The 27,949-nt window shown below is 45.4% G+C and overlaps 1 protein-coding gene across 6 annotated transcripts in view; it reads right to left on the bottom strand.

Moving 5' to 3' along the window:
- Positions 1–398: 398 nt before the first annotated feature.
- Dcun1d4 (defective in cullin neddylation 1 domain containing 4) overlaps positions 399–27,949 on the bottom strand; it is a 68,998-nt gene continuing 41,447 nt past the window's right edge. For 5 of the 6 annotated variants that reach the window (XM_050149935.1, XM_050149937.1, XM_050149936.1 and 2 more), the window contains 6 exons: positions 27,145–27,215; positions 23,700–23,791; positions 14,646–14,754; positions 5,602–5,706; positions 3,776–3,878; positions 399–3,609 (listed from right to left, as the gene is read on the bottom strand). In XM_050149935.1, coding sequence (XP_050005892.1) covers positions 3,554–3,609; positions 3,776–3,878; positions 5,602–5,706; positions 14,646–14,754; positions 23,700–23,791; positions 27,145–27,215 — 536 coding nt within the window. In that variant the 3' untranslated portion in view covers positions 399–3,553. The remainder of the gene's footprint in view (positions 3,610–3,775; positions 3,879–5,601; positions 5,707–14,645; positions 14,755–23,699; positions 23,792–27,144; positions 27,216–27,949) is intronic. The other variant, XM_050149934.1, reaches the window with a different exon arrangement.

The raw sequence follows: 27,949 nt of genomic DNA, 5'->3' as shown, positions 1-27,949 counted from the left end.
GTAGAGTGTTACCACTATATAGATTACCCCAGCACACACCACACACACACACACACACAAACACACACAGTGGTATAGATTACATCTTATTCCAAAATCTGTGTGATGTTTTATAATGTAATTTACTCTCAAACGACTCAAAAAGTGATGTAAACAGAGAATCAATCTCTTTCCTCTTTCTCTCTCTTTCTCACACACACAGGCAGGTTAATGCCATAAAATATGTCTAAGTGACAGGAACATACATGTTCATTGTATTATTCTTGCATTTTCCCCCTGTACTGTAAACATTTTTTAATAGAAAAGGCTGGTAGAAAGCAAACGGTTGTAAGAAAAAAAATATTTTAAACTACCCTAAAATGTTCTGGGCGGAGAAACCAAGAGGACAAAGAACCCAGTTCTGAAACCAAACACAAATATCTGTTTATTTATGGGATATCATTTTATATCAATTCCATTAGAACCTAAACCAGTTTGCTGTGCTCGTTGGGTGGCATAACAGTGTATTGGTTAAGCTGGAGTCACAGGACTTGCACTTTCATGAAGGTAACGCAAATACTGACGACACAAGGCATTCACAGTTCTAGGCTGGCTATTGCGCATTTCACAGCAACGCCCAAGAGAAATCATCTGATGAAAAAAAAGCAACCCACATTTTGGTCTCATTTACAGATGCCCAACGTTATCAGTTGGTCAATGAATTCTATACAATTTTATACAACATATGAAAGGATAGACGATAAGGCTTACAGAGGTATTTTAGCAGTTGTAAAAAATAAAAAACCAAGGGCACAAACTAAACTCTTAAAGCTTTCTGTATAGACTTCAAAAGTATGGTTAGGTGGAGACTCAGAGGCAACAGAAATTTGTTAAACCAGAACCTAGAGGTTTGTCTAGTTAGACTTATAAATACTGAACTCAGAGTTCATACTTCAAAAGGGGTGAGCCTAAGGCGATCAGGGTACCTGGGAAATCTAGCCAGCTGACTTCTATCTAGTGCTGTGTAAACATCTACAAGCCGTATTCCCTAGCAGAGGGCACTGCAGCGCGCTGGAACACGAGTGAAGAGAGGAAAGGCAGGTGGAGCGCAGGGACTGGCGACCCCAAGGGCTCGACTTCTTCCAACGCCGGCCTTAAGTGCTCTTGGTAATCGTTCAATTTGCATGACTTGGCAATTCTTCAAGAAAAGGTGTCTTATGACTTGGTCTGACTCCCTTAAAAACAGCTCCGCAAAATCGAGAAAACCAAGGGCAAGCAGCAGTCACAGAGGTTCAGTTCTCGCGGCAGTTTAGAGAGTATTTGGAGTTCCAAATATTGATTATCCCCTCCGGAATGTGGGCTTCCATTCCATATATCCTGAGAGTTGTTACTTGAGTCTCTATCATCAAAATGTTCACTGTGGATGAAATGAAATTTTTCACCCTGGTAACAACCCTTTATTCCCAGAATCGCTGTGCTTAGTGTTTAAAACATTCTCCAGATTCTCACGCAACATTTAAAATAATTCCATCTACGATCCGTCTTTGCACTGAGGCAATCGACAGCTGATCCAACTCAAGAGTGATTCTTTTCACCTCGGGTGCACCTGAAGAGGAATCACCTTCCACGGGGCTGCGCCTGCCTTGAGCCGGCCCCCACTGTCACGTACCTGCGTGCACTGGAACCCCATCACATAGCAGTCTCAACAGCTGTGGTTTCCCAGGAAGCTTACGCTGTGTTCAGATACTAATTTGTGAGACTACAGACAAGGGATGATGGAGGAAGCTAAAGCAATATTGAGCTGTTGTTTGTTTTTTTTTTTTTTTAAAAAAAAAAAACTTCTGGTTTATTTCACAGCAAACTAAACCTCATTATTTGGTAGAAAAAGGCAAGTAGTTGCATTCTACCACATCCCAATTGTGTATATGCACGCACACGATATATACATACAACATCTCTGTCTTTGGTGGTTTAATTGGGGGATGAAATAAGATGAAAATCGCAAACACTTTGGAAAGGAACTGAAACAGTGATGGAGGGTAGCATTGTCTGTGTGCTTCGCTCATTTAATGCCATTTAAGGTTCACATTTAATGGAGACGACTTTTTTTTGGCCCAACATCTTCTGGTCATCACTCGCCTGGGCGGGCACAGATCTTACCCCGCTACACCATTCACCCGGCAAACAAGCCATTAGCTCTTTACTGGGCGAAGTCTTCAGAGGGGTTTTCACAAACTTCGGGGACTGAGTGAGTCATAGCACCAAATGATTGGGGGAAAGCCTGTTAACTACACACTTCCTCAAGAGGGGCAAGGCAAACAAATAAAAGAAAGACATAAAATACAAACCCAGAAACACCGTTGTGTTTGCTCTGGTTTTCTTATCCACATAATGGCTATCACCCTTCTGAACACGTGACTCAGGGAATGACAAGTGGCCCCTCTGGGAAAGGTCCCAGTGTGAACAGGGTTAGCTCAATGCTGGTGGTTTTGGGTCCACTGCCTGCAATGGACATGCTGCCAGGAAATGTCTAGCACAGAAGAACAAAGACAGAAAACAAAACATCTCTCACTTGTGGTCTTTAAAAAAAAACGAACAAAAACAAAAACAAAACCCTGGGAGGTTACAGACACTGTAAAAGAGTAACTGGAAACTCAAGACACAGTTAAAAGTGCTTTGCAGCTATGAACTGCCAGCAAGCCAGTAGGCTCACGGGGGTGGCAAAGACATTTTACTTACAGTGGCACAGAGAGCTTCAGCAGACCAAACACTGCTAGAGGAACGCAAAGGGAGAAACAGCAAATGGTTTAGGGAAACTTAAGCTTCAATTTAAAATTTAAAAGGAGCAATTTTAATTTGTTCACTTGTACCTATGGTCAAGCTACCAACAGTGTTAACATTTTTAAAAAATGAAGAAAATAATAATTTAAGAAACCCATAAGCCTATAGCTTTGTGTTAGAAATGCTTTGTAGCATGTTATATGTCTGTGTGCTCAAATAGTTATAACTTTTTATCACTTTAAAATACCCAAGTTGTCATGGAAACCAAGTCAGATTTGGCATGTGCCACTGTAAGTCATGACTCCCACTTCTTCCAGAAGCAATGAGGTTAATTCTGGCAATATCTGCTCACGGGGACAGTTACAACACATTCTGAAATGCTACATTTGAGACCAAATAAAGTACAATTGGCTCATTTGGGGGGAAAACAAAAAAAGACTAGAAATATGCCACAAAATTATTTTTACAATACATTTTTGCAGAAATAATCTCTAGGTGAAGCTTTTCATTTTATACACATATACAAAATTGAAACAGCAATGTACACATAATCACAGTGAGGACGTTGGCCAGTTCACCAATCTGTAGTGTGAAATGGACTGCAGAGCAGCCTCCAAGAGAACAATGCTACACAGCAAGCAGAGAGGCCCATTCAATAGCAAACACCAAAACACCCTGCAGGAGGGAGACTGTGCAAGAAAAGCAGCATGCGCTTCGTTACAAACAGCAGTTTATGGCTAATGGGTGACGTAACCGTGGTAACAGTGACTCTCTCGCTGCTATGCATACAGTCCTAGGACATCTGTTTGTCTTTATACCATTCCACAAATTCGTCCAACAAAACTGGCCCTGGAGAGAGAGAAGCAGCCGTGTGAGGGCTGGAGGTGTTGTGGAGGTACAGCACTTACCTAACACGCATGGGGCACTGGGCTCAACTGGGAGGGAGGAGGGAAGAAGGGGGAGGGAGAGCTGGAGGGAGAGGAGGAGAGAGGGATCACCCGCAGCCGGTACTCACACGCTCCATCTTCATCGTAGTTGCTGAGGTCCAGGCTAATGGTTCTGCTGAACTCCAGCACATTGCACCACTGGTCTTTGTTTATCACTTTATATTTTGATTGCTGACGGGGGAAAGCAATACGGTTACCGACACAAAACGAACAAGTGGGATGGGGTTCAGTTTCTGTATGAACCCACATAAGAAAACTCATGCAGGGTTAACTCAACTGAAGCAGCAGTCTAGGAAACAGTGACACAGAGCAAGATTAGAATTTTTCATGGCAATATCATTATAAGGACACACCTAAGCTAGTAGTAGCGTGCACTACACAGCAACGCCGCGAAGACTAAATGAGAGGACCCACATAGTTTATATAGAGCACAAAGTAAGTGCTAATCAAGGCGTTGGTCCCACTGGCAACCCGGCGCGACAGTCCTGCCCACTGCCAAGCTGCTTACTTCAAGGGCATGCGTCAGGCAGTCACTGCTGAGAGCTATGCACATGCCGGCCGGCCGCCAGTCTCATCATGGACGAAACTGGGATAGCCATGAAGTGGTAGCTCTATCACTCCTAAACAAGAAACCTGCCACAGGGGGAATAATACAGTATCCTAAAGGCTTAAATGCAAAATCCAGAGCTAACATTTTAAAAATCCTTGTGAAAAAAAAATAAAATCAAAAATAGCAAGATAATATAAATCTTAAAAGGGCAAAGAGTCAAGCTGATGGTTTTGAGGGTGCAGGCAAGAGATGGACTGGGATGGAAGGGCTGCTTTCACCCTCTAAAAGGAAAACACAATCTAATGTTAGAGCAATACACAGGCTTTAACTTCTGAAGCACGAAAGTGAAAATCAGTCTCAAAACAGCCAGTTAGGTGTCCGGGACTGAGCAATGTCAAACTTACTCAGAGCCACATCTTTTAACCAAAGACCCTTCACCTGAAGGTTCAAATCCTACTAGACTCACTGCGTACAAGAACCAGTCCTACTCCTGTTCTGACAGTGAGGGCTTAGTCTCAGCGATGGACAGAGCAGCTGAGACAGACCCCAGGGAGAGCGCCCTCGCATCAGCGGTACTTATACTAGCGAGCAGCTTTTACTGCCTTACAGAGTCCCAGTTAGTAGACAACTGGGTTTTACTACAAGTGGTTTCTAGTGCCAGTCTTCAAAAATCACATCAGTTGCTCAGCTTTCTGGACCACTACATAAAGCAAGTCGTAAAGGGAGATTATTTCAAGCAGGAGTTGGAACTGGGCAAGACACGTTTTTCCTCAAAGATCCTACATCATTCTTGAAAGCAAAGGTCATGTTTAAGGGGCTCGCGTGGGGAGGGGGGCATAGCAGATGCCACGCCTAATCCAGTGTTCACAGCTATCCAACAACTCCACCAGGCACTTGGAGACGAAAGTAGTTAAGAACAAATTACAAACTCATTTTAGTGAGAGGCTGGTGGCTGATATTTACTGCTGGCCTAAAACTGGAAATTCATCTGAAAGAAAGTAAATCTCAATTTCTGTTGTTACAAAGAGCCGGGAGTCTACCACTAGTGGGGTCTCTACATGGGGCTAAGAGAAGAATGCTTGACTGTTCAGATACACACAACTTTACACACACACACACACACACACGGATGCATGCATGCATGCACACACAGACACATGCACACACACACACACACACATGCACGCACACACTCCAAGACACGCAGCTGCTGACTGAGCAATCAGCAACCATAACTCCTATGAGCAGAAAGTTAGGACAAGAAAAATCACAGAAAATGGTCAGGTAAAACGTGGTAGCCCTAAGCAAGCAAACACACATTTCATAAAGTAATAAATTTGGTACCTCTAAGAACTGGTGGAAAACTGGAAAAAGGGGCCAGATTTTCCCTAGTAACAGTCCCAACATGCACTTGGCAGTGTTTATGTCTAGGCTGCGCTGGTCCTTTTCCTGTTTAACAAACAAAAACAAGAGTAAGCCAGATGCTCCTAATCACAAACTCTGATAACTCAAACATGCATTTCACTTCAGCAAGAAATTGGCAAACAAATAGCTCGTTTATTACACAGCGTAAAACCCTGAAGGGGACTAAGGAAATGGTGGCCAAACACAATGGAAGGCCTGACATTTGAATGTCACAGAGAAGTTTATTTTGAGAAAGACTGATGTGAATAACTTTACCCTAATGCCAAATCCATTATGTAGTAGTAGCTACAATCATTTCCTCGGCAAATAAAAACCATAGCCTGCTTGCTCTCCACTATGACAATTACCAGAGTTAGACCTGCTGATCCAGAAGCCTTCAGGTGGACTCAGGGGCATGCAAGTGGATTGCTTTTAAGAGCTTAGAAGTGACTTTCCTCAGAGACTCAGTTTTCCTACAGCTTTACTTCATGTGGTAAATACTCTTCCTCCTCCTAAATATATTGAAACTCTATGCAGCTCCTCGAAAGGGTTGGAGCCCCGGAGCATCCCTCCCGATCGGAAGCCATGGTCATGCACCTGCTCTAGGCAGCAGGGTCTCCAGTTCCACGGAACTTACCTAGCAGGGTCACATGTGACTCCTAGGACAGCAGCTAGTGACTGGGAAGCTGGAGACAGACCGCATGCACACACAAAGTAAGCTCACTCCACTTTTACTTCTAAGACTCTACTTCTCATTATATTCTTCTTACACATTTCCATTCTAAAACTTAAGCGGTCAATTCCTACAGGGGAAAAATGTGTTCTCAAACCCAGGAGGCAATCTCACACATCTGCCACGCTCCTTCCTGCGGCCCATCACCTGGAGGGGAACTCTGCAAGAGGACGGCCGTGGCTATGACAGGGAGAGGTGCTTGGCTATCCACTGCAGCAGGTCAGTGCTCACATCACCACGTCAGGGAACCACGCTGCAACCACCCTTGGCCACGTGCGCCTTCTGACACAAGTGCTGTTTAGCACATGGTCAGTTTCCCATCTGTGCCACTGATCTCCAGCGGAATTAAAGCAATACAGCTATGTGAGGCTCGTTCTACAAGCCAACAAGGGGAAACTTGCCACTTTGGAAAGACATTCAAAGAGGCTTCTGGTCATAGTCGCTAAGTACAAAGCTGTTCACGAACAAGCCGGGTCAAACAGCACTGCACCACCCTTCCCTGTTAACGGCTACGCAACTTAAGCCTGGTGACGGGGGAAGACATCCCGGTGGCAGCTCTTTGTGCATGGGGGTGACATGCTCCTTTCTACAATGTCCTCTGCCTATCCTCTGGCGAAGCAGACGGTCCATCATGTCTTGGCGGCACTAGCTCTGTCAGGGGAAGAGGACAGCAGAGGGGACCTAAAGATTGGCAGTCTTCCACCGGCCCCAGCAGGTGGGCTGTATTTCTGCTTCTATGAGCACTGCAGAAGTGAAGACAAAACATCGCTTAGCCTGAGAAGTGGGTGTGGCAGACAGCAACAGCGCACTGTGCCGTGAAGCAAGCCACAAGAAAACTAACAAGTTACTGAGAAACACACGTGGGACCACACGATCTAGCCAAAGCCCATTTAGCAAAATCGTGTTCAGCACCGACTGACCACACTGGCACTGTACAAAGTTCCCTTTCGCTGGAGTTTATAACCATCCGTTTGTCCCCAGTGTCTCATCTGGTCTTGAACTACCTTGTGACTTCTCTCATCATCAATAGCCTTCTCATACAGGAGACGCACGAAAATAAAAAAAGGTACAGAAGACTTGGACAGACTCTGCAACATTGCGACTGCCTGACAAACTTTACTCAGGGAAGGTTGCACTGCACGCGTTGGGTGGCCATGCCGGAACACGGAGGGAAGGGAGGCAGGGGGGGGGGGGGCAGGAGACTCACACGAGGACAGCGGAACAGCACTTGCTCACTCCTGCTGTGCAGGGTGCAGCCAGCAGCTCCCAATCACTAACACCATCTTCTGCCTAGCAAACAAGAGAGAGATATTATGGATGCACTCACCACCTGAACAGTTCTCCCTGACAACCAACAGTGCGCGTGCTGGCCTTGTGGCCAAATGCAGTAACCAAAATGGTAAATATCACAAAGACCGGGGAAACGCCACGGTGAAGGGCCACAGCAAAAGCCTTCTCATGCACTGAAACAGAGACACTCCTGGGGGTCCCGCGACAGCAATGATCCCTGAAGTCACACCCTGTAAGGGAGCTCCTGATTCAAATGAAAGGGTTCTGCCAGGATGCCACCAGGTAGTCATCAGCATGAATGGGCCCTTTTTTTCTATTTCTTTTTTAAATCACCTTCCAAGTTCAAGGGACACAGCAGGGTCATCCAAGAGCTCTTGGTAAGGGAATAAAGTAGCACAGTAGCCATGGGTCTGAGAGTGACTGCTCCTGGACACAGAGAAGCAGAGGCAGACAGGTCAGAACAGAAGGTGACAGCTCCGAGATGGCCCTCGGTCATATCCCAGGAGGCACAAAAGGGCTGAAGGAGAAGGAAGCACACTCTCCTCTCTCCTCTTTGAGTAAATGCTTTGGGAATGCTAACTTTCTAATACAAGAGAGTAAATTTTCAAGTAACAGAAACACAGCAGGTCGGAACGCCCCTCCCCACGCTCATACTCTAACAGGATCCCATCTTCCTCAGAGAATAAACACAGCGGCTGCACAGCGCCAAGCTCTCCAGCAGCCCTCAACCTCAGAGCCTTAGTCCAAGACGCTATGCTGCCTGGAAGGAACGCACTCCAGATGCCAAACGCTGATGGCAGACTCCAGGAATAATCAGGCTTTGCTGAGGTGGGTCTGTTAAGTGCCTTTGATTGTGTCGAGCACCTCTGGGCAGACCCTCTTGTTAGGTGTGGTAATTATTTTTTTCTCAAGTGGCACAAAGGCCTTACCACAAACTGAAACAAAGAATCTTAAGGAAGTAAAAGTAACTCCAATGTTACAGTGTTACAAAAATCCCTTTAAAGCTCCATGCCTTCTGTACTGCTTTATCAGAGGCCACTAAGGCTCCCGGCTGCCTTTGATCAGGTTTCACGTTTTAATGGCTTGAGATTTAGATGGGGAAAAAAAGTCCTGGGTTATTAAACTTACAATGAAAAGATAAAATCATCAATGAAAAAAAAAGTCCAAAGTTTTTTAAGAGGCTTTCTGAACTCAAGAAACCACAAAAGCAGCCATGACTCCTAAGATGAATGGCGGAAACCAGGCTACAAATTGGCATATGAAATCAAAGGCCGAAAGTAAAGACCAATCTGATATATCCTGGCCTGGGGGCGGGGGTGGGGGTAGGGGAGACAGCCCAACTTATACAGCCAAGAAATAAATGTAAGGCGAAAACAGCGGGCTTGGCAGACCTCACAGACATCTTCCCTACTGTGACTCAGTTCATGAAACTTGAAGATATGACAACTCAGTTCTGATTTGGTTTGGTTTTGAGTAGAATATTTTTTAAAAGGCACATACACACACACACAAGTCACAAAACCTGAGAAATACCCTCTCACTGAAAAAAAAAAAAAACTAAAACGAACTATGCTTAGAACTGAGCCAACAACATTAGCGCACAGAGAGATCACAACGTTTGCAAGGCTTTAAGTAAGCTCAACTTTCGCCTCCAGCAGGCACTGCCTCCCTCCCTTACCACTGGGTCTGGTCAAACAGACCCTACTACTGTGAGCACTGCCCTCAGCAAACAGTGGCGCTTTCCTGAGGCCTGTGTCAGAGAAGGACCCACAGCTACTTCCACTTCTGTGAATGTATCTCCAACCTTTACAATCAAACTCATTCAACTCACGACTGCGATCAGGACAGACACCGCTCTCATCCCCAGGACAGGGAGTGGCAGCTGGAGGTGGTAGAACCTGGAGATCCACACTCAAGGTGTGTTCTGGTTCCAGGCCTGAGCGGTCACTCTTGGGTGCCTGCACTACTTCCCTGGCCCACATGAGGAGAGCTTGGAGTATGAAGATACTCACAAGCCAAATGGTTGGAGAAGCAACTGCTAAGCAAACTGAGTACCCACAGAAGAGTCCAAAGCTGAAACTAACCTGGTTCTGGGGGTTTACGGGCCTGAGAGTAGACAACAGAATCATATTATCCCCATCCTGTCTCTCACCCAGCCAGGCCTAGCTTGTTTTCCCTGCAATTTATAGTGAAGTACAAGGGAAAACTATGGGGGTGGGGGCAGCTGTCACAGTCTATGTTGGGGGTTGTGCAGAAACTAGGCGAATACATTGGTTAGTGAGTTCAGTGGAGATTAGAGAAGGAAATCCTCGTGTTCGCAGCAGATTCTGCTTATGGTGAACAAGAATTCTGTTAAGCACAAGACCTAGCGTAGCCTGTGGCATCCATATTCGGGTGTAGTGTGTTGTCCTGGGAGAGAGAAGGTACTGCTGATTGTGTGTAAACTCTTCAACTTCCCAAATCACTTAAGCAGAGCTGCTAAGCAGCAGTGACTGACAGCGACTGCAAACAGGGAGAGGACACCAAGGCCCTGACCAGTATGATCCGGTATCCAGCTAACCTGCCACAGGATCCTTTCCCATCAAACATGTATACATCTTCTGCCCATAAAAATCCTCCATTCAAATGCTACAGCCTATATCAAGAAGGAAAACAGACACCTCCCCACAGGCCCATCACTCATTCTTCTGCCGCTGGCTTGCTCTCGGCCTTCCTCATCTTGAAGGCCTACTTCTCTCCACAGACCAGCTCTGCCCCAAGCCTACTCCCTCCAAGTGTCCCCTCAGTGCACCCCCCACCAGGCCCCTCCTAACTCCTGGGCTCCAAGTCGGACGCACTTCTCTCTTGAGGCCGTGGCTGTTTTGCGTCAGGACAGGAAGGCTCTGCTGGAGGAAGCCCTGTCTTGGGGGACACTGGACCCCGGCCACATTGCAAACTCATGGCCTCTGCTCTTATCTGGCCTTTGCCACTGCTGCTAACAGCAGCCAGATTCTACTCAGTACTCACAAGGCCAGCCCTCCCGACTTTGATCACAGCAGCCTGCCTCCACTTAGGGAGAACATAAAAGAGCTAAATACACTTGTCAGTCTCACATCAAAATGAAAAATTACTCTACTTAGCTTTCTAGCTCATTTTCTTCATCCACTAGCAAGTTGTTTTCACCAGGTCCTTTTCAAAGGAGCCAAAGCCATCTGCAGTGGCAGAGGCAATTGCAGCTCTTTGGGAGGCTAAGGCAGGAGGACCAGTTGTTTGGGTTCAGTCTGTAAGATACCATCTTAAAAAGCCCAAGGGAACTGAGGGAAAACACTATCAACTGGGAGGAGGCCACATGGTGCCAGTTATATAAGAAACACAACTTATACCAAGGAGGAAATCTTATGCAGGAAATACTAAGAGAAAATTCCAGTACAGAAGAGAGCTGTTGCAGACTTTGTGTTTTTTATTCTTTTATTTTTCCCTTTATAAGACCCCAGAGGAGGGCTGGAAATATGGCTCTGAAACCAAAAGAAGATAGAAGTGCCTGCTCTCCCACTCTGAAAATAGACCCTACCTTCCCATGAGGAAGCAAGGGAAGCCCTACAGGACACCTTCACCATGGAGGTGGTTTCCAGGCCCCAGCAAAGGAAAGGGAAACTCAATCAGAGCCCAAGGGTTTTCCTGCATTGGAGAAAAGTCTGGAGGCTGAAGAGGGAAAGGAGCTGAGAGGCTCAACACAAAGCCTGGAAGTCTCTGAACCGTCTCCTCTGGTCTTTGCCCACACACTTCTTGTGCGCAGTCAGAATCTCCAGAAAGACTATGGGAACTAAGGAGAAAATGAGTGGACCAAGGACTGAAGATGGGGGCGTGTGTTTCCACGGCCAGCCTGGGAAGTGCCCACACTGGGCATGAGCAGGCTCTGCCTTGACACACCAAGTCACCGCTAGGACAAAGGCTGCTCTGCACCACCCCTTCAAAGCCACACCAACTCCAAGCAGAGGCAAGGAAAGGCAAACCTGCAGCCAACACAGAACTCACATCACACTCCAAGGCAACTACCAGAGCAGTGACCACACCCTACGTCAAGAGTCGCCATTAAGAGAACCGTGCCCAACACAGCACCCAGAAGACACTGGAAAAAGCAGATAAAGTTGTCAAGTGTTTCTAGTAAACAAACTCGAGATGCTTGAGGAGGCACAAGGATACTGTCCTGAAGAAGAGAAAAATGGAAGGCATTAAAAAAAAATGGAACTTCTGAAATGAAAAATAGTCTCTGCAATGAAAGACGTTAACAGGAGATTGGACAATGTAAAAGAAAAGATAAATAACAAAAGACACAGCAACAAAACTTTAAAATGAGCAGAATGTGCTATCAGTGCCTGTGGAACAGTATCAAGAAACATAACAAACATCTTGTAACTGAAGAAAGATACAGAACATAAAATACATTTAAAGGGTAACACTTAAAAGATTTTCCATGTTAGTATAAACTATGAACCCACAAATTCAAAAAACCCAACAAATCCCAATCAGAACAATAACCAGAAGGACCGTGCCAGGAACAGCATCAACTACTTGCTGGAAAGCAGAGAAAAGAGAAAAACTATCTCAGCAAACAGACAATATGCTCAAACAATAAAGATGGGAATGACTCCAGAAGCTACAGTGCTCAAGATGAAAGAAAGACATCACAGGAACGGCCAAGTGTCAGTCTCTGAGTCTGTACCCAGAGAAGCATCTGCAAAATTGAAGGCAAAGCCAAAATCTTAGTGGAATCCTCCTCCTACTCTTCCTCCACAGCAGCTCTGTCCTGAAAGGACTGCTAAGGAAGTCTGGTTCGGTATTAGAGACTGGTCTGCATGAGAGGAAAGAGCTCAGAAGCAGCATCAACCTGGGTACCTACAACAGACTCGTAGGATATAGCTAAACAAAATAAAGGCTTATTAATAAGTTCGCCTTAGCGTATATTCAGGCTGGACTGAATTGTTTGGTTGTTAAATGATAAAATTTGAGTAGTTGGTATTCATCATCATATAAAAAGGAAAGTTCACCAGTATCTACTGAGATGTTCCTTAAAAGCAAAGAACTCTGCTGAACACACATAAAATTCATGGTCCTCAATCTACCGGGAGCATGAACACTCTGAACCCAAACCCCAATGGCACATCAAGCAATCACTGGGGCTGTGTAAGTGACTGTGACATGAATCCTGCAGGACACACTGGTCCAGGAGGCTGCAAGTAGCTGGGCCGATGCCCTGGATATGTGCAGAAATGTAAGAGCACAGACAGGACTGTGAGAACGGCCCACCATGAGCAGAACGGCCCACCATGAACAGAACGGCCCACAGTGAGCAGACCAGCCCACCGTGAGGAGAATGGCCCACCACGAACAGAACGGCCCACCACGAACAGAACAGCTAACCAGAAGCAGAAGCAGAAAGCAGACAGGCTGGACAGTCAGGCAACATCGCGACATCACAGTGACATCACAAGGCGAGCTGCTTGGGACATGGTTATTTGGGGCTGGAGGAAGCCACAGATTCAAGTTCTCTGTTAAGTCTTCTGTTTCAGTGCGATCTACTGTCTATTAACAGCATGACAGAGGTCAATTGCGCCATTTACCTCTGGCCCACCTCCTGCCTAACATGGATAAAACACCTGGTTGTCACGGGGCAACAGGATGCACATACTAACATACACCATGTATATAGACCATGACATAGACCATGAGAGGTGGTCTGGAGGCACCAAGAAAGAGGAGACCCAAGGAGCTCCTGCCAGGTGGGCTGCAGGGACTGATCCAGAATGAATGAAGCTAGAACGAAGCAGTGAGACATGAATCTAAAGCACAGAGGGCAGCTAAGAAAATTCTAACACCTAAGCAGGAAGTCACAAAGAGTTGACTTGTGTGCAGAAAGTTAGGATATTCCTGAAGAGACCTCGACATGTATTATAAAAATCCAGGGGAACCAGGGGAACTAGGCGGTGGTGGCATGCACCTTTATTCCCAGCCCTTAGGAGGCAGAGGCAGGCAGATTTCTGTGAGTTTAAGACCAGCATGGTCTACAGTGCTAGTTCAAGGACAATCAAGGTACCTGGCCTCTACCTCCTACATATAATTACACAAATGCCGTTCCGGCAAACATTACATGTAATCTCATCTCTCTATTTCTAGCATCAGTTAATTCCATGCACATGGTGACTTAGATGGCAGTACCAGTATGACAAGAACTAGGGCTCCACAGAGCAGTACTAATGTACCACTGCAGACAAACTATAATTCACCATGGAATACATTTTTGGTGCTAAACTGCTAGAACCAAAGAGTGAAGAATAAAAAGGGCACTGAGAAGGGAAGAAGCCCTCCTCACAACTAAAATCAAACAGAACTATTAAGAAAGCAGCCGAGTGAAGTCTAGCCATCTGAACCCAACAAACATACAAACACACAGAAAACGCTAATCTGGAATAAAGCACAATTACAAGGGCTATGGCCGGGTCTCTGGGAACATACAGCAGACTTCCCACCCCCCACCCCCACCCCGGGGAACTGCCACAAACTTGGACTTGAATCACTAAAGAAACAAACAGAAAATCAGCCTTGGTTTGAATTCACATTCTTTCCAAATACAGTAACAGTTTCCAAGTGAGACTGGATTAGGTTGATCAGTACTCTATTCCCTCAAGGGACAAAGGTCTGTGGTGTGAGAAGGGACAGCCTTTCAAACCTATCTGACCGTTCTGATATCGCGTGCTCCTATACAGCTGTGCCTCAGCCAGGCACAGGGGCTGGATTTCAGAATGGCTGCCACTCAAGTTTTTAGCTAACACACACCTTGGCCCAGAATCAGTTTTTCAAAGCATTAGAAACCTATTCATGCCCTAGGACTAACTTTTCAAGGTCTTTGTAAAAAGCAAATCTCCAAAGGCAATAAAAGAGGGGTGGGGAGGGGGGACATCTGGACAGGTTCCAGAGAACTCACCCGTGCAAAGTCAAACGCGTATCTGTAAATGAGCTTAAAGTTTGTTGTATCGTTTAATAATGATCTTAAGTAATCCAAAGTAGCTCTGAGTTTTTCTGTTGTGTCACATCTAGGAAACAGAATAAAGGCAAATTACAACCTGAGTGGGTGTTTGCTTGCTTTTTTTTTTTTAAATTGGAGTAATATAAAACCAAAAGAATAAAAACACCAGAAGCTGGACTGTGTCCATCATGACCAGTGGCTTTCTGCGCTCTTTAGTAAGTGATAAAGGCACAGGAACGTGGATACACAGCAACCAAGCACACATGCACACACCCTTCACATTTACGCTCCTCTCACATGTGTGTGCCAGTGCTGTGCCACCTGAAAGCCTCAATGCCACTTCCCATCAACCCTCATGCCATCTCGGTGTCCTGCCAACGTTTCTCAGCTAGCAAGCACACAAGCTGGATCATCGCCAGCTGCTTGACAAAGTGCCCTTGTCGCTGCTTTAGAGGCCATTCTAGCTGTCCCTGTAGCCTCTCACTCTGTCAGATAGTTTCCCCGTGGTTATGCGTGCTGCTGATGGGAACATGGCACTGTGTCCCCATGTCCTTCCAGGGCATACTGTGAGGAAGCTTGCCACATCAAGCTGTTCCCTGTTGCTGAAATCAATTTGTATGGCTGCGGGGAGGAGTAAGCACCGGATTCCCCACTTAGCATTTATTTGTGTGTTCACATATGTATGCATGCAGGAGCTAGAGGGTGGCTTCAGTTGTCATTTCTCAGGTGTCCACCTTGCTTGTGGAGATAGGGTCTCTCACTAGCCAGAAATCTACTGAGTAAGCTAGACTGGCTTGTCAGAGAGCCCCATGGACCCCCAGGGAACCCACTTGTCTTCATCTCGCTGTGCCGGATTTCCAAGTACATGCCACTGTGCTTGACTTTTTATATGGGGTCTGAGGAGCAACTCAACCCTAATGCAATGTGCAGCAAATGAACCGAGCCTTCTCCCAGCCCCAGAGTGTCCATCTCAAAGTCCTTTCCTAGCTTTGAAATACAAAATGGTCTGTGTGATAACATCTCAAGACTGTTGATTACCCAGTTCATCAGGTTTTTTTCTGACTTGCTGTTTCTCTGATGCCTCAACATCCCCAGAAGTAGGCTGTAAATCCACTTCCAGATGAGAAAGACGGACTAGCGTGGTGACACTGACCTAGCCTGCAAATCAGTGACATTCGGGTACATCAGTGAAGGCCCCTCATGCCTTCAGCTGGTGCTCTCCTACAGGCCCTAGTGAATGCACCTGGTAGTCACTCCAAGTGCCACCCCTGTGCCCCACCCCAGCGTCTGTCATCTCCCAGGCCTCTCCCAGTGCAGCAAGGGCAGGGGGGCTGGATGGCCACTCCACACCCCAACTCATCCACACACAGCTGTTTTATAGCCTTGCTAGGGCCACCCCCAAAGGTGCAAGCAACAGCTCCCGACCTGCGACCCTGAGGAGCTCTGGGCTCCACCGTCCTCTCTGTCTCTCTGTGGACTTAGTGTGCCGTTTCTTTTCACTGAGCAGGTTCCATCTGCTGCTCTCTCTGTTCTCTGCAGTGCACAAGCAGTCTCAGTTTGGACAGGGGGTCACTGACCCTGTCTGCATCCTCCTGACATGCCTCTACCAATCTCCGAGCATTTCCTTGCTCTCTGGCACAGAATGTTCCAGCCCCAGACTTGAAAACAGCTGTTTCTCCAGGGAGCCCTGACGATGACAATGTGTTTTTACCAGTGAGCGACAGTGTTTATACTTTTGATAAGGAAACACGCTAATTAGTTATTTTTACAAATTAACTTTCTATTTGCAACACATAAGCCTTAAAGAAGAGAACCAGGCCAACAGGATGGCTGGCGGGGGGTGTGGGGGTGGAGCACTTGTGGCACAAGGTCTGGTGACCCAGGTCCTATCCCTAGAACTCACTTAGCATCACCAAGAATCGACAACAAAGTCCTCCTCTGACCTTATGTTCTACTGGTGAGCTGTCCTGTACTATTTGAACTCACTGAGAAGGGGTTGACTCTCCTCCGGTCCCAGCCCTCACTCAAACAGACTTTATGTCATGCTTGCCGGGGCATGGATGCACCTGCCCACCCCCAGCTGTGACAGGGACTAAGGAGAACAACAGAACAGGCCAAGTATAAAAAGTGCTGGAAGGCAAAAAGCACTTCCTTCCACCAGGGTTACCACGGGTTACCCTATAATATAAAAGGGTCTGAAGTGAGGGAGAGGAGGTGGCCAGGGAGAGGCTGAAAGTTCAGGACAGGACACAACTCAAGGTGGACGGGTGACTCTAGCTGACCGCCTCAGTTCTCCAATCCAGTCTGTTTCCAGAAGATCTGATGAGGTCTCTGTTTGCTCTTTTACTTGCAAGTCCCCCGGAGGGACACTGTTCCGCCTGGACCACCCAATCAGGAACTCTAGCAATGCTGCTGGGTTGCCGCAAGCCCAGGACTTAACCTTCCTGCTGTTTTTGTTTATGGAATTGGCATCCAAGGGGTCTTCTCTGCCTGGGTCTCTGTCTATCAGGAATTCCACGGGCTACGGAATGGCTTTCCCAGCCAATCCCGCCGGATGGTTTGTGCACCCAATTTGCTGATGTTTGTTACTATAGACTTATTTTTTTACTTACATCTGCTATGACATGCTTAATAAACTCACTCATTCGAAACAAAAAGGATGGCTACCATGGCTCATTCTCCTGACCGTCTAGATTAGACCTCCACATGCACAGTGACCGTGTGTCTGCACACACCAACTCCCTTTCCCCAGCAACACTAAAGATGCCCGATGCAGAGGGTGGCTTCTTGTGTTTCTCTGCAGAGCCTTTATTTATTTGCTAGAATAGATACTATATAATCTATTATTATCAAATGAGTGCTTACTTTAAAAACTATAATATAGTTCAAAATAGAGTACACTACTTTTGTTTTTAGTAAAATCTGCAAAAGCTCTTTTTTGGTGGCAAAGTACAAATATAAGTGAGTCTTGCATCTCTCTCCTAAAATATACTGTCTAGAATCCCAAAACTAGAGGATTTACTTCTCCAGAACTCAACAATCTAGAATTCCCATATTTCTTCCAGTGTCAAAAAATAAAATATTAAAATTAGAAGTAAGAAAAAAGTTTCTTCAAGGGCTAACATGAAAGCTGAGAAATACCCAAGAACGAGATGAATGTTTCTGGAGAAGTGGGGTTCTCCAGATGTCAGGGACAGCAGGTGCAAAGCACCAGTGGCAAACGGAGCATGGCAAGTCCTAAAGCTTAACAACAATGCATCGCGCTAGAGAAGATAAACAGAGGGAAAGTGCACACGGAGAGGAGGAGGTAGGGTCAGGCCTTCAAGTCTCCTGTGCTCCCCTGTGCGAGGCTTCAGACTGGGTCCTACAAACAGAGCCCACAATGGAGAGTCCTCCCACCACAGGAGAGGTCAGGCTTGCACTCTCCACAGCTCTGGGAATCTCTCAAGAGTGTGGGGGCAGGGAGAGCCGAGATGCTGAGAGTCTCTCGCTAGTCTTAGCACTAGCGTCAGGACCCAAGCGAGGATGGCAGAGATGAGAAAAACACCCAAGGCAGCATACGGGCAGGTATGTCTGGCATGCAGGAGCGGAAGCTGGCTTAGTTGGCATTGAATGTACTACTGCAGAACCAAGATCTTATTAAAGAAAAAATTAATAGCATTATTATAAACAGCAATGGCTTACGGAGGAGGAAGCCAGTATATCTAAACAAGTTTACTCTTCACTGGAAAGGAGACCCAAGGGCCAGACTGAAATGGAGTGTTTTGTTTAATCCCAGGCAACAGTGTTTTCACAGACTCAAGCACAAGAACCAGAAGACAAAGTAGCCCTGGGTGCTGGGCAGAGAGCAGTGAAACCAAACACAGGATCTGTGGCCCGCCTGGGCGTGACCTTTGCATCCCTAAAGAAAGATGCCCCATGTTTAACAGACACCTGGAACTTACATCCAATTGTGAGACATCAACAAATCTCTATTTAAATGAGATAAATATCAAATGCACATACAGAATTCCACCTCATGTATCCAGTAGGGTACATTCTGCCACACAGGCGCCTCCCTAAAAACTCAGAACACATGCCACAAGGAGATGAGCTCACCCTGCTTGGAACAATAGGTTGCCATCTAGTGGCCACTCAGCAAGGACCCTTTCCCAGGATAAGATTATATATAGGAAAGGGAGAGTGAAGAACCAGAGAGAGCTTTCTAGAAGTGGCCATGTTTCCACCTTAACTGTATATACAGGATAAAGTCACAAAACCCAGTGAGTGAAACATACTTCTAAGTACAGACTGCCCTCTCTACGGCCCCTTCACTTAGTCCAAGCTATTTTTCTAGGCCACCTTTTTAGTTTACACAAAACTGGCCACTGATCTGACCCTTCTCCAAGCTCAAGGCACATCTAGTTCTAACGCAGTCCCACCGTGGGGCAACAGCCCTGGTCGCCCCTCCTCTCCCACTCACACAGCTGTATGCTGAATCTTAACCCCCAAGGCAATCGTATGAAAATGTGGGCATCCTGCTCAGTGGGGGGGGGGGGCCACATCCAGGCACAAAGGGAAGAATTAATAACCAAAAAATACTACTACAGAAGGGAGATGTGAAGCTAGGAGAGAGACGGGGTGAGGGCACCAAGGGACGGTGGGAACAGCAGTGGACGGCAGTGATCAGAACATGCTGTAAAAATGGGTCACAGGATTTTGAACAAGTAAGTAAAACCATTATTTTTAAAATTTTGGAAGTGACTGAGTCATGAAGGCAAACATTTATGAAGAGGATTAGTGTCCTTAACAAAGCAGCCTAAAGCAGCTTGTCTGCCCTAACCACCTGTGAGCACAGAGCAGCAGTAAGGCACCCCACAACACACACAACACAACTAGCCAAATCCAAGCTGTTGCTAGGTGCCAGGGCCGCTGGAGCCTTGGCCCGGGCTTCCTTCCAGAACTGTAAGAAATAAACTCCCATTGTTTATAAGCAGCTCTGTGTCTGGTGCTGTGCTATAGGGATTTAAGTGAAGTAAAATGTGTATCATTGCTTATAAATACAGATTTGTATCATATGTACATGAGCTGCAACTTCATGGCACAGATTTAACAAAATGGAAATGACCAGCCAGGCAGTGGTGGTGCACGCCTTTAATCCCAGTACTCAGGAGGCAGAGGCAGGCGGGATCTCTGAGTTAGAGACCAGCCTGGTCTACAGAGCTAGTTCTATGACAGCCATGGCTACACAAAGAAACCCTGTCTAGAAAAACAAACAAACAAAGAAAATGACTAAAACCAGGAGAAGAAATCTAAGATAGATTTCTTAAAAAACAGATCTCCAAACAGAAATCTAAGATATGACAAGAGCATTAACAGATGAAAGACAGACAGACCGCGATCCATCGAGTAATGCAAGCGTGTTCCCCTGTGTTTCCTGTGGCCTCGGTAAAGCTGTCTTATAAACAGGACTTAGCTGATTCACCTAGCAGAGTGACTATTACTTATGAACCTCTAAGTGTTATTTCCAGGCCCTGCCCCTGATGGACTTTGTCTTGGGGACAGTTCCCTTCGCTGTCACCCTGGCTGTACTTAGGATCACCCAGGAAGCATAACTTTCAGTGCCTGGGAAGGTATTTCCAGAGCACACTGACTCAGGGACGAACCCCCACACCGCCCCATGCGCTGGAGTCCTGAACTGAACCAAAAGGAAGATGGACAAAGCTGATCACCTGACAGTGTGGTTCAGATGTCTCTGGATGGGTTTACTAGAGGAATGTAGAAGGGTTTAAAGCCAGGGGTTAGGAAAAGTCCTAGATGCCACAGACGGACCTTAGTGGGTGATCCTGACCCCAAGCATAGAAGACTAGAGTGCCAAGAGAGCTGCATACAGGAAAGTCTGTACTTGCCAGCTCTTGGGGGTGGGGTGGGGGAATGGACACAGACAGCTCTGGGAACTGGACTGGAGACAATCATCTATATTTGCCAAGGAAACGTCCTAAAAACCTGAGTGGGGTTGAATCTAAAGTAATGGTCTACATTGTCTAACAGAGGAAACGTAACAGCAGTGTGATGTTCAAGCTGTGGCATAGTTACTGTTCCCTGCATTTGCCCACATTCACAGTCGGGGGAGCAGGAAGAAAGGAGTGGGAATATGGCTAGCGCTGAAGACAGAACAGAGCCAGTCTGGCCAGAAAGGGGCTTGAACTCTGTTAACACTGAGGTTAACTAGAAGCTTAACCCAGTGACAGATCTCCTCCAGCAAGGCCATACCTCCTAAACTGTGGGAGTGTCATATATCAATCTGTTGATTTCATTGGTTAAGCAATAAAGAAACTCCTTGGCCCTGATAGGTTAAAACATAGGTGGGAGGAGTAAACAGAATAGGATGCTGGGAGGAAGAGGAAGTGAGCTCAGACTCAACAGCTCTGCTCTCTGGAGCAGAGGCCCTGCTTCGCTCTCCTGGGCATCCGCGATGAAGCTCCGACCCAGGATGGACGTAGGCTAGAATCTTCCCGGTAAGCGCACCTTGGGGTGCTTACACAGATGATTAGAAATGGGCTAAATTAAGATGCGAGAGTTAGCCGAGAAGAGGCTAGATAGAAATGGGCCAAGCAGTGTTTAAATGAATACAGTTTGTGTGTTGTTATTTCGGGCATAAGCTAGCAGGCAGCCGGGGTGCTGCGGACACAGCCCCGCTGCTCCTGTTACAACACTAAACATCCTTAAACAGTGCCACCAGTTTGGGGACCACGTATTCAAATATGCAGGCTGTGGGGCACACTCTCATTTAAACCAACACACCTATCAGATCACAGCAATACAATAGAGCAGTAGTCCTCAACCTTCCTACAGCTGCGACCCTTCAATACAATTCCTCATATTGTGGTGACCCCAACCATAAAAGTATTCTCATTGCTTCTTCATAGCTGTAATTTTGCTACTGTTAGGAACCATAGTGTAAATATCTGTGTTTTCTGATGGCCTTAGGTGACCCTTGTGAAAGAGTCATTTGGCCTGCCCTCCAAAAAGACTGTGACCCATAGGTTGAGAACCACTGAGAGAGAATCTTGATCTTGTTCAGTTTCCTTTATCCAGGATGTGACACTTGGCATTTCAGTGTCATTCAAATGTTTCCTGCATAGAAGGTTCTTAAAAACTTGAGATTGTAGTAATTCTATCCTAAATGATTACCTCCATCTTGGATAAGGAAACCAGTCTCCAAATTTTAAACCACAAAAGAGAGAGAGCAGATTCCTCCACTTTCACAGTGAGTCATACTACTGAACCCTGAATTTCTACGATTAGGTCATCGCCACCTTCGAGATTCCACTTGACACCAAATGCACCGCACCACAGACCAGAACTCATAGCAGAACTCATAACTTAAGAGTTTTGTAAGCTCCCTTGTCCCCTTAAGATGGAGACACAGGTCTCTTCCAGGAAGTACAGCACTCAAGCACACAGGCGAGACCTGTCATAGATAAGAATTTTTATAAAGATAAACATATAAGAGAATCATCTATATGGACATCTTATCCCCTAAGTACAAATGAAACTGGACCTGAAAGATGCCGTGGCTGCCTCTGAAGCCTTGAAGCCGAATCGTGGCACGGCCATGCGTTCGCGTCACAAGGACACTTAAAAAGGACAGCTGGGAGATAATCTTCTCAGAAGGCAGCAAGGAAAATGATGAGCCAGCAGGCTTCAAAGTCCTGCGGCGGCCTTCTCCACCATGACAGATAGCACTACCTAGGGGATCCAGAGGCCAGAATCCCAAAACCGCAGCGCACACAGGCAAGGACTGTGTATCTGTACAAGGACGGTAACTTCCGCCTAACAGTCCTCTGCCACAGGCCACGCTCAAGAGCACGGTTGTATGTTAGGAACCAAATGTCTTGGCTTTTCTTCCCAGCTCTACCTTCACGAGTTGCACATAGCTGTCCTTAAGTCCTCGGTCTCCTCATCTGTGCCACAGTCAAAATAAAGCCAGGCATGTCTTACATCGTGAGGTTCAGATGGGCAAACAGCAGAGAGGGCATGAGTTATGAAGGCGGAATACACAGTGCAGGCTGGTATCAACAGGGCAGTGATAGCAAAGCTGATAACCCCACCACAGTTTAAATAAAATCAGGAAACCATTTCAGTTACAAGTTTAATCCAGCAACAGTCAAGTCCATTACTCCTAGTTAGGGGGAAAGAAAACGATAAACATTCCTGGTTCTTAGGCCAAAGCCAGCGCTTCTTCTTCAACACCATCTGAATTGGGGTCTCCCCACAACTCTCTCCCTCCTAGTTAGTAGAAGGATGTGTCTTTCTGAATGAAACTCTAAGCGAGTGTGCACCTACACACCACACCCACACCCCCCCACACACACACCAAGTAAATACATAAGGCTACTGACTGTTTTTTCTTAATCTGGACTAAGGGGTCCAACATAGTTAATAAGACTGACTGGATGAACTGAAAATATAAAATACACACTAAATCTTGAAAATTTAAAGAGAAAGAAAATAGCTTAGTTTTTAAAGAGTGATATATATTACAATAATAATGTTTTGGATATCTTTGATAAAATAAAAAGGTTTGAAACTGTCAATATTTATTTATTTATTTATTTTTAGGGGCAGGGTTTCTCTGTGAAAACTGTCAATTTTTTAAAATTTGGCTGTTATAAAATTTTATATTACATACATGGCTCACACGCATGGGAAAGGCAGACCAATCTCTTCCCAGAGATATTCCAGGAAAATACTAATGCTCTCTTTGCCACGCAACCAATATACAAACACTTCAGTTACTAAAAGGCACCCATCGTTGTCCTCAGGATGGGTGTATTCCATCTCTGAATGGATGCTCTAGTGGGAGGCTTGCCACACTAGCAGGCTTCTCTTCTCTCAGACTCTACCACATCCTGAGTTCCCAGGGGTGAGGTAAGCACCAGAGGAGACCAGGAGAGCCCCTTCCTTTATCCCAGCCATCTTCTTACCCCCACGACTAACCACCGTGACCCTTGCAGCCCCGAGACTTACTGGAGAGCAGTCATTCCTTTCAGCCACTCCTGCAGAGTAAAATAGCCCATGTTCTGTGCATCCAACTTCCAAGCGAGGACAAGCATGACCACCTGTTAAAATACAGAGACACAGTGACAAAGCAGACCTCAGCCACTAACCACTCCAGCGTCCTACAAGAGCTTCTGCTCACCGCGGTCCAATCGCCAACATATGAACGGTGGCTTTAAAACTGAGTTAGTCTGGGTTTGACAAGCACCTACAAAATATCAGATAATATAATAATAATAAAAAAAAACTAGTGATAAAATTATCTTTATTTTAAAACCTTAAATTTAAGAAGTCAGTAGGGTTTTTTTTTATTTAAAAAGGTCAAAACATGATTGCTAAGTAACAGTAAAAAAAAATGTGATTTACAGATTAGCAGGCTACTAAGAAAACATCCCTTCCAAAGGGATGTTTTTCAGACTACACGTAGCAGATTTTCTCCACAGCTCAGATGTCCTGCAATTCTGACATGTTAACTTCTATTTCCTCAGGTGAACCAACCCACATGCTTATGTAAACTACACGTATTATCAAGCTAGGCCTCTATTTAGCCCAAAACTCAGGCACAAAGTAAAACAAACATGAGCAGAACATGAGGACATGCTAACACGGACCGGGAATGAACAGATCATGGAGGGCACCAATGGACATGCTCATGTGGATCGGGAATGAGCAGATCATGGAGGGCACCAATGGACATGCTCATGTGGATAGGGAATGAGCAGAAGGCCTTAACCCCATTCAAACAACTTCAAGCAACTAAGGAAAGCCAGTAAGGAGAGTACGAGAAATAGTCTTCCCTGTGGAAGAGTGTCTCTCTCTCTCTCTCACACACACACACACACACACACAAATGTGTACGTGCACATAACAACTAATGGGGAAAAAAGCCCATGAATCTGAAAGTGCAAAGAGGAGCTATATGGATGGGTTTGGAGGAAGGAAAGAGAAGGAGGAAATGATGTAATCATTTGTTTTTAACATTCTACATAAAAATGTATTTAATAAGAAGGAGAGGGTGAAGGAACATGAACTTGTAAACACGAACACTCACACACACACGCACACACCAGGTTTGGCTAAACAGCCACAGGGGACAGTCACCCTGGGGAAATAACCTGGCAGATGTCCTTGGTTTATACCAGTAAGAAAGCTACATGTTTTTAAGGTAAACATGCAGTAAAAGAAAGGAGACTTGAATTTTGCGGGCCTGATAAAATTTCCTAGCTATGACTACCAGGAGGTGGAGAGTTAAAATACCTTTAACATGCTTGCTAGTGGAGGCAAAGGGGCGATGACGGGTATCGGGCTCACTGAACACATCTCTTCGGGATGTGAAACAGGACCTCTTCCACTCGCCATCAGAGCGGAAGCACACTAACACATGCTTGGAAACAACCCAGTGCTGAATTTAGTCTTTTAGTCTTCGAGACAATTTCACATATCGAGACTGTCTCTATTCCTACAGAAACAGAGTTCTCTAAGGTTCCTAACTGCCAACAAGGATGGCAAGAATAGTGGCCTTTTCTTGAGAACTGCTGCGGGCGAGGAGCTTTGAGCACTTTTCCTTTTCCAGTCAGAATCAATGCCAGGACAGCCCACACAGAGACAGGCTTTCCGCCTCAGGCTAAATGTTCAGCCCATCCCTCAGAGTCCTGCAGCTTAACCCTGGCCTCCCACGCTCCTCTGACCTGCAGCCTGTCCCTCTTCTGTCTCTCCCTTCCACCCTTCAGCTAACACCTGGAGAAACTACCTCCTGAATGCCAGCGGCACCATTTTCCCTGTACCCATGGATGCCAGCAAGTGAAATACTAATAACCTGTTCGTCTCTAAACTTCTACACCCACGTGAATGATTTATCAAATTAATGGAACTAGAAAAAAAAACCTTAATTTTGAAAAATTACAAGACAAAACCCCACATAACGGACACATCCAAAGGTACCTTAGAGCATTTAACTGTTGTCTTGGTGGCGCTATGGGGAGAGAGCAGCCAGAGGGCCACAGAAACGGCAAAGGTGAGATGGGAAAGGAAGACCAAAAGGGGTAAAACCTCAATCCCTAGTTCTTATTAAAAGCACAGCATTCACCGTGGGCAGCAGACGTCTTTAAATGTCTCAACAAAGGAGATGGTCCCTTGAGGCCTCGTCCAGACCACAGACTCCTTTAGGATCCACCATGCTTGTAATACTGGCAGCTACTGTAAAACTAAGCTGCGCCATTTATGAACCAGGGCACATGCGTGAACATAACTTTTCATTTTAGTGTAATATGCTATGTGAGAACAAGAAAGAATAGTTAACACTATCATGAACTAGACAAAGAACCAGGCAAAAATAATTAAACATTTAAAAACCTCCAAATTCTAAGGGAAATATTTAGTGCTTTTACACTAAGAAATCAGTCACTTTCTGGGCTAAGTTCAATTAGAAGTGAAAGACCTGTGGGAAATTTATGGTAATTACCACCTACTCAACCCTTGATGGGTAATTATTTAAAATCCGGAACTGTATTAAGTTGAAAAGCTACTGAGGGGGATAAAGGTACACAGCACACAGTGACTGGTACCCACTGTTCATCCGCCACTGTGGGTGTGTGTGCCCACACCCTTCTTACACATCGAGATTAATCACTTAATGTACCTCTTAGATACAAGAAACCAAACCAGCAAATGACCACAATTACACCACAAGACTTAAAAGGGAAAAATTCGGGGTAGACAGTGCTGGTAAACTGTGGTGGAATATTTGTACACAGTGTGAAGATGTGTTACTGTGATTGACTAATAAAGAGCTGGATGGCCAACAGCTAGGCAGGAAGAGGTAAGGCAGAGCTTCCAGGGACAGAGAGGACTCTGAGAGAAGGAAAGGTGGAGTTGCCACTCAGACATGGAGGATGTGCAAGATGAAAGAGAGATACCGCCACGTGGCAGAATGTAGACTAATATAAATGGATTAATTCAAGTTATAAGAGCTAGTTGGAGACAATCTGAAGGCCAAACTTTCATAACTAATAGGAAGTTTCCATGTCATTATTTGGGAGCTAGCAGCCCCCCCTCCCCCAAATCTAACCATAGTGCACACCTTTAATCCCAGAACTCATGATGCAGAGGCAGGTGGATCTCTTGAGTTTGAGGCCAGCCTGGTCTAGACAGTGAGTGAATTCCATATCTAGGACAACACGGAGAAACTCTGCCTTAAATATATACATATACACAATATATATACATACATACATACATAAAATAAAATAAACAGAAAGAAAAATTTCACTTATGGATGGAACTAGAACCAGAATACAAGCCAACACAAGCGTCTTTACACAAACTTCAATACAAGCTTCTTTTATTATTGCCTTACTTGGGAAAAGACAAATGAAGACGAGAAAGAGCACATCGCTGTCCTGAAAGGCAGACTTACATTTTCCGGTTCAACACCGATGTCTTCACAGAATTTCTCCATGCCTTCGGGACCCACCACATCGTCAGTTCCTGTAGAATGCAGGGTCACATGAGTTAGATTTGGCACTGTATCAAATATACTCGAAGGCCGTTACTAACTCCTTTGGGAAGAAATCAAGTACAAATTGGAAAATACTCAATTAAGCCCATAAGGATTGAGTCTTTAGGGATTCTATTTTGTACTTTTAATTGAATCACCACTGTATCCTCCAACCTTTGGATAAGGCAGTCAGTGCTATCTGAGGACAAGGCCATTTCAACAACTTTTTAAAGCATCTAAAAACTCTACATTCTTATTTGGCAACGATACCAATAATAAACACATGTAAAAAATTTTAGGGTCATCACAAAGAATCACATACTGGTCTCTATAAAATATATGTTTCTTTCATAGAAAAAAAAAAAACAACCAAATAAAGTTCCACATCTCTAAATTCAACCAATTCAAAGTATTTGAAAAGACTGTCTAATTAAATCCATACTGATTTTTTCTTGCCATTAAATAGGACATATTATCTACTGACACAGTATATACAGAATACTGTATACTTAGTTTTATAAATAAAATCTGGAAATGATTTAAAGTAACAGGAGATTTTCATTGGTCATATGATTCAGCTACTAGCTCATTTGATATTAGAGACCCAAGTACTGTGGAATTTGATCCCCTCCAGTCCTAGAGCCATGATACATGTCCCGCATGTATCATTCTGTTCTCTTTTATGATTTTGTGTGTGTGTGCACATGTGCACATGCATTCTAGG

This window comes from Alexandromys fortis, unplaced genomic scaffold (genome assembly GCF_014885135.2).
Source record: "Alexandromys fortis isolate MF-2015 unplaced genomic scaffold, M_Fortis_MF-2015_v1.1 scaffold_0, whole genome shotgun sequence".
NCBI lineage: Eukaryota > Metazoa > Chordata > Mammalia > Rodentia > Cricetidae > Alexandromys > Alexandromys fortis.
Note: the sequence above shows the minus strand (reverse complement) of the source record. Positions and strands in the feature narration are given on the sequence as shown.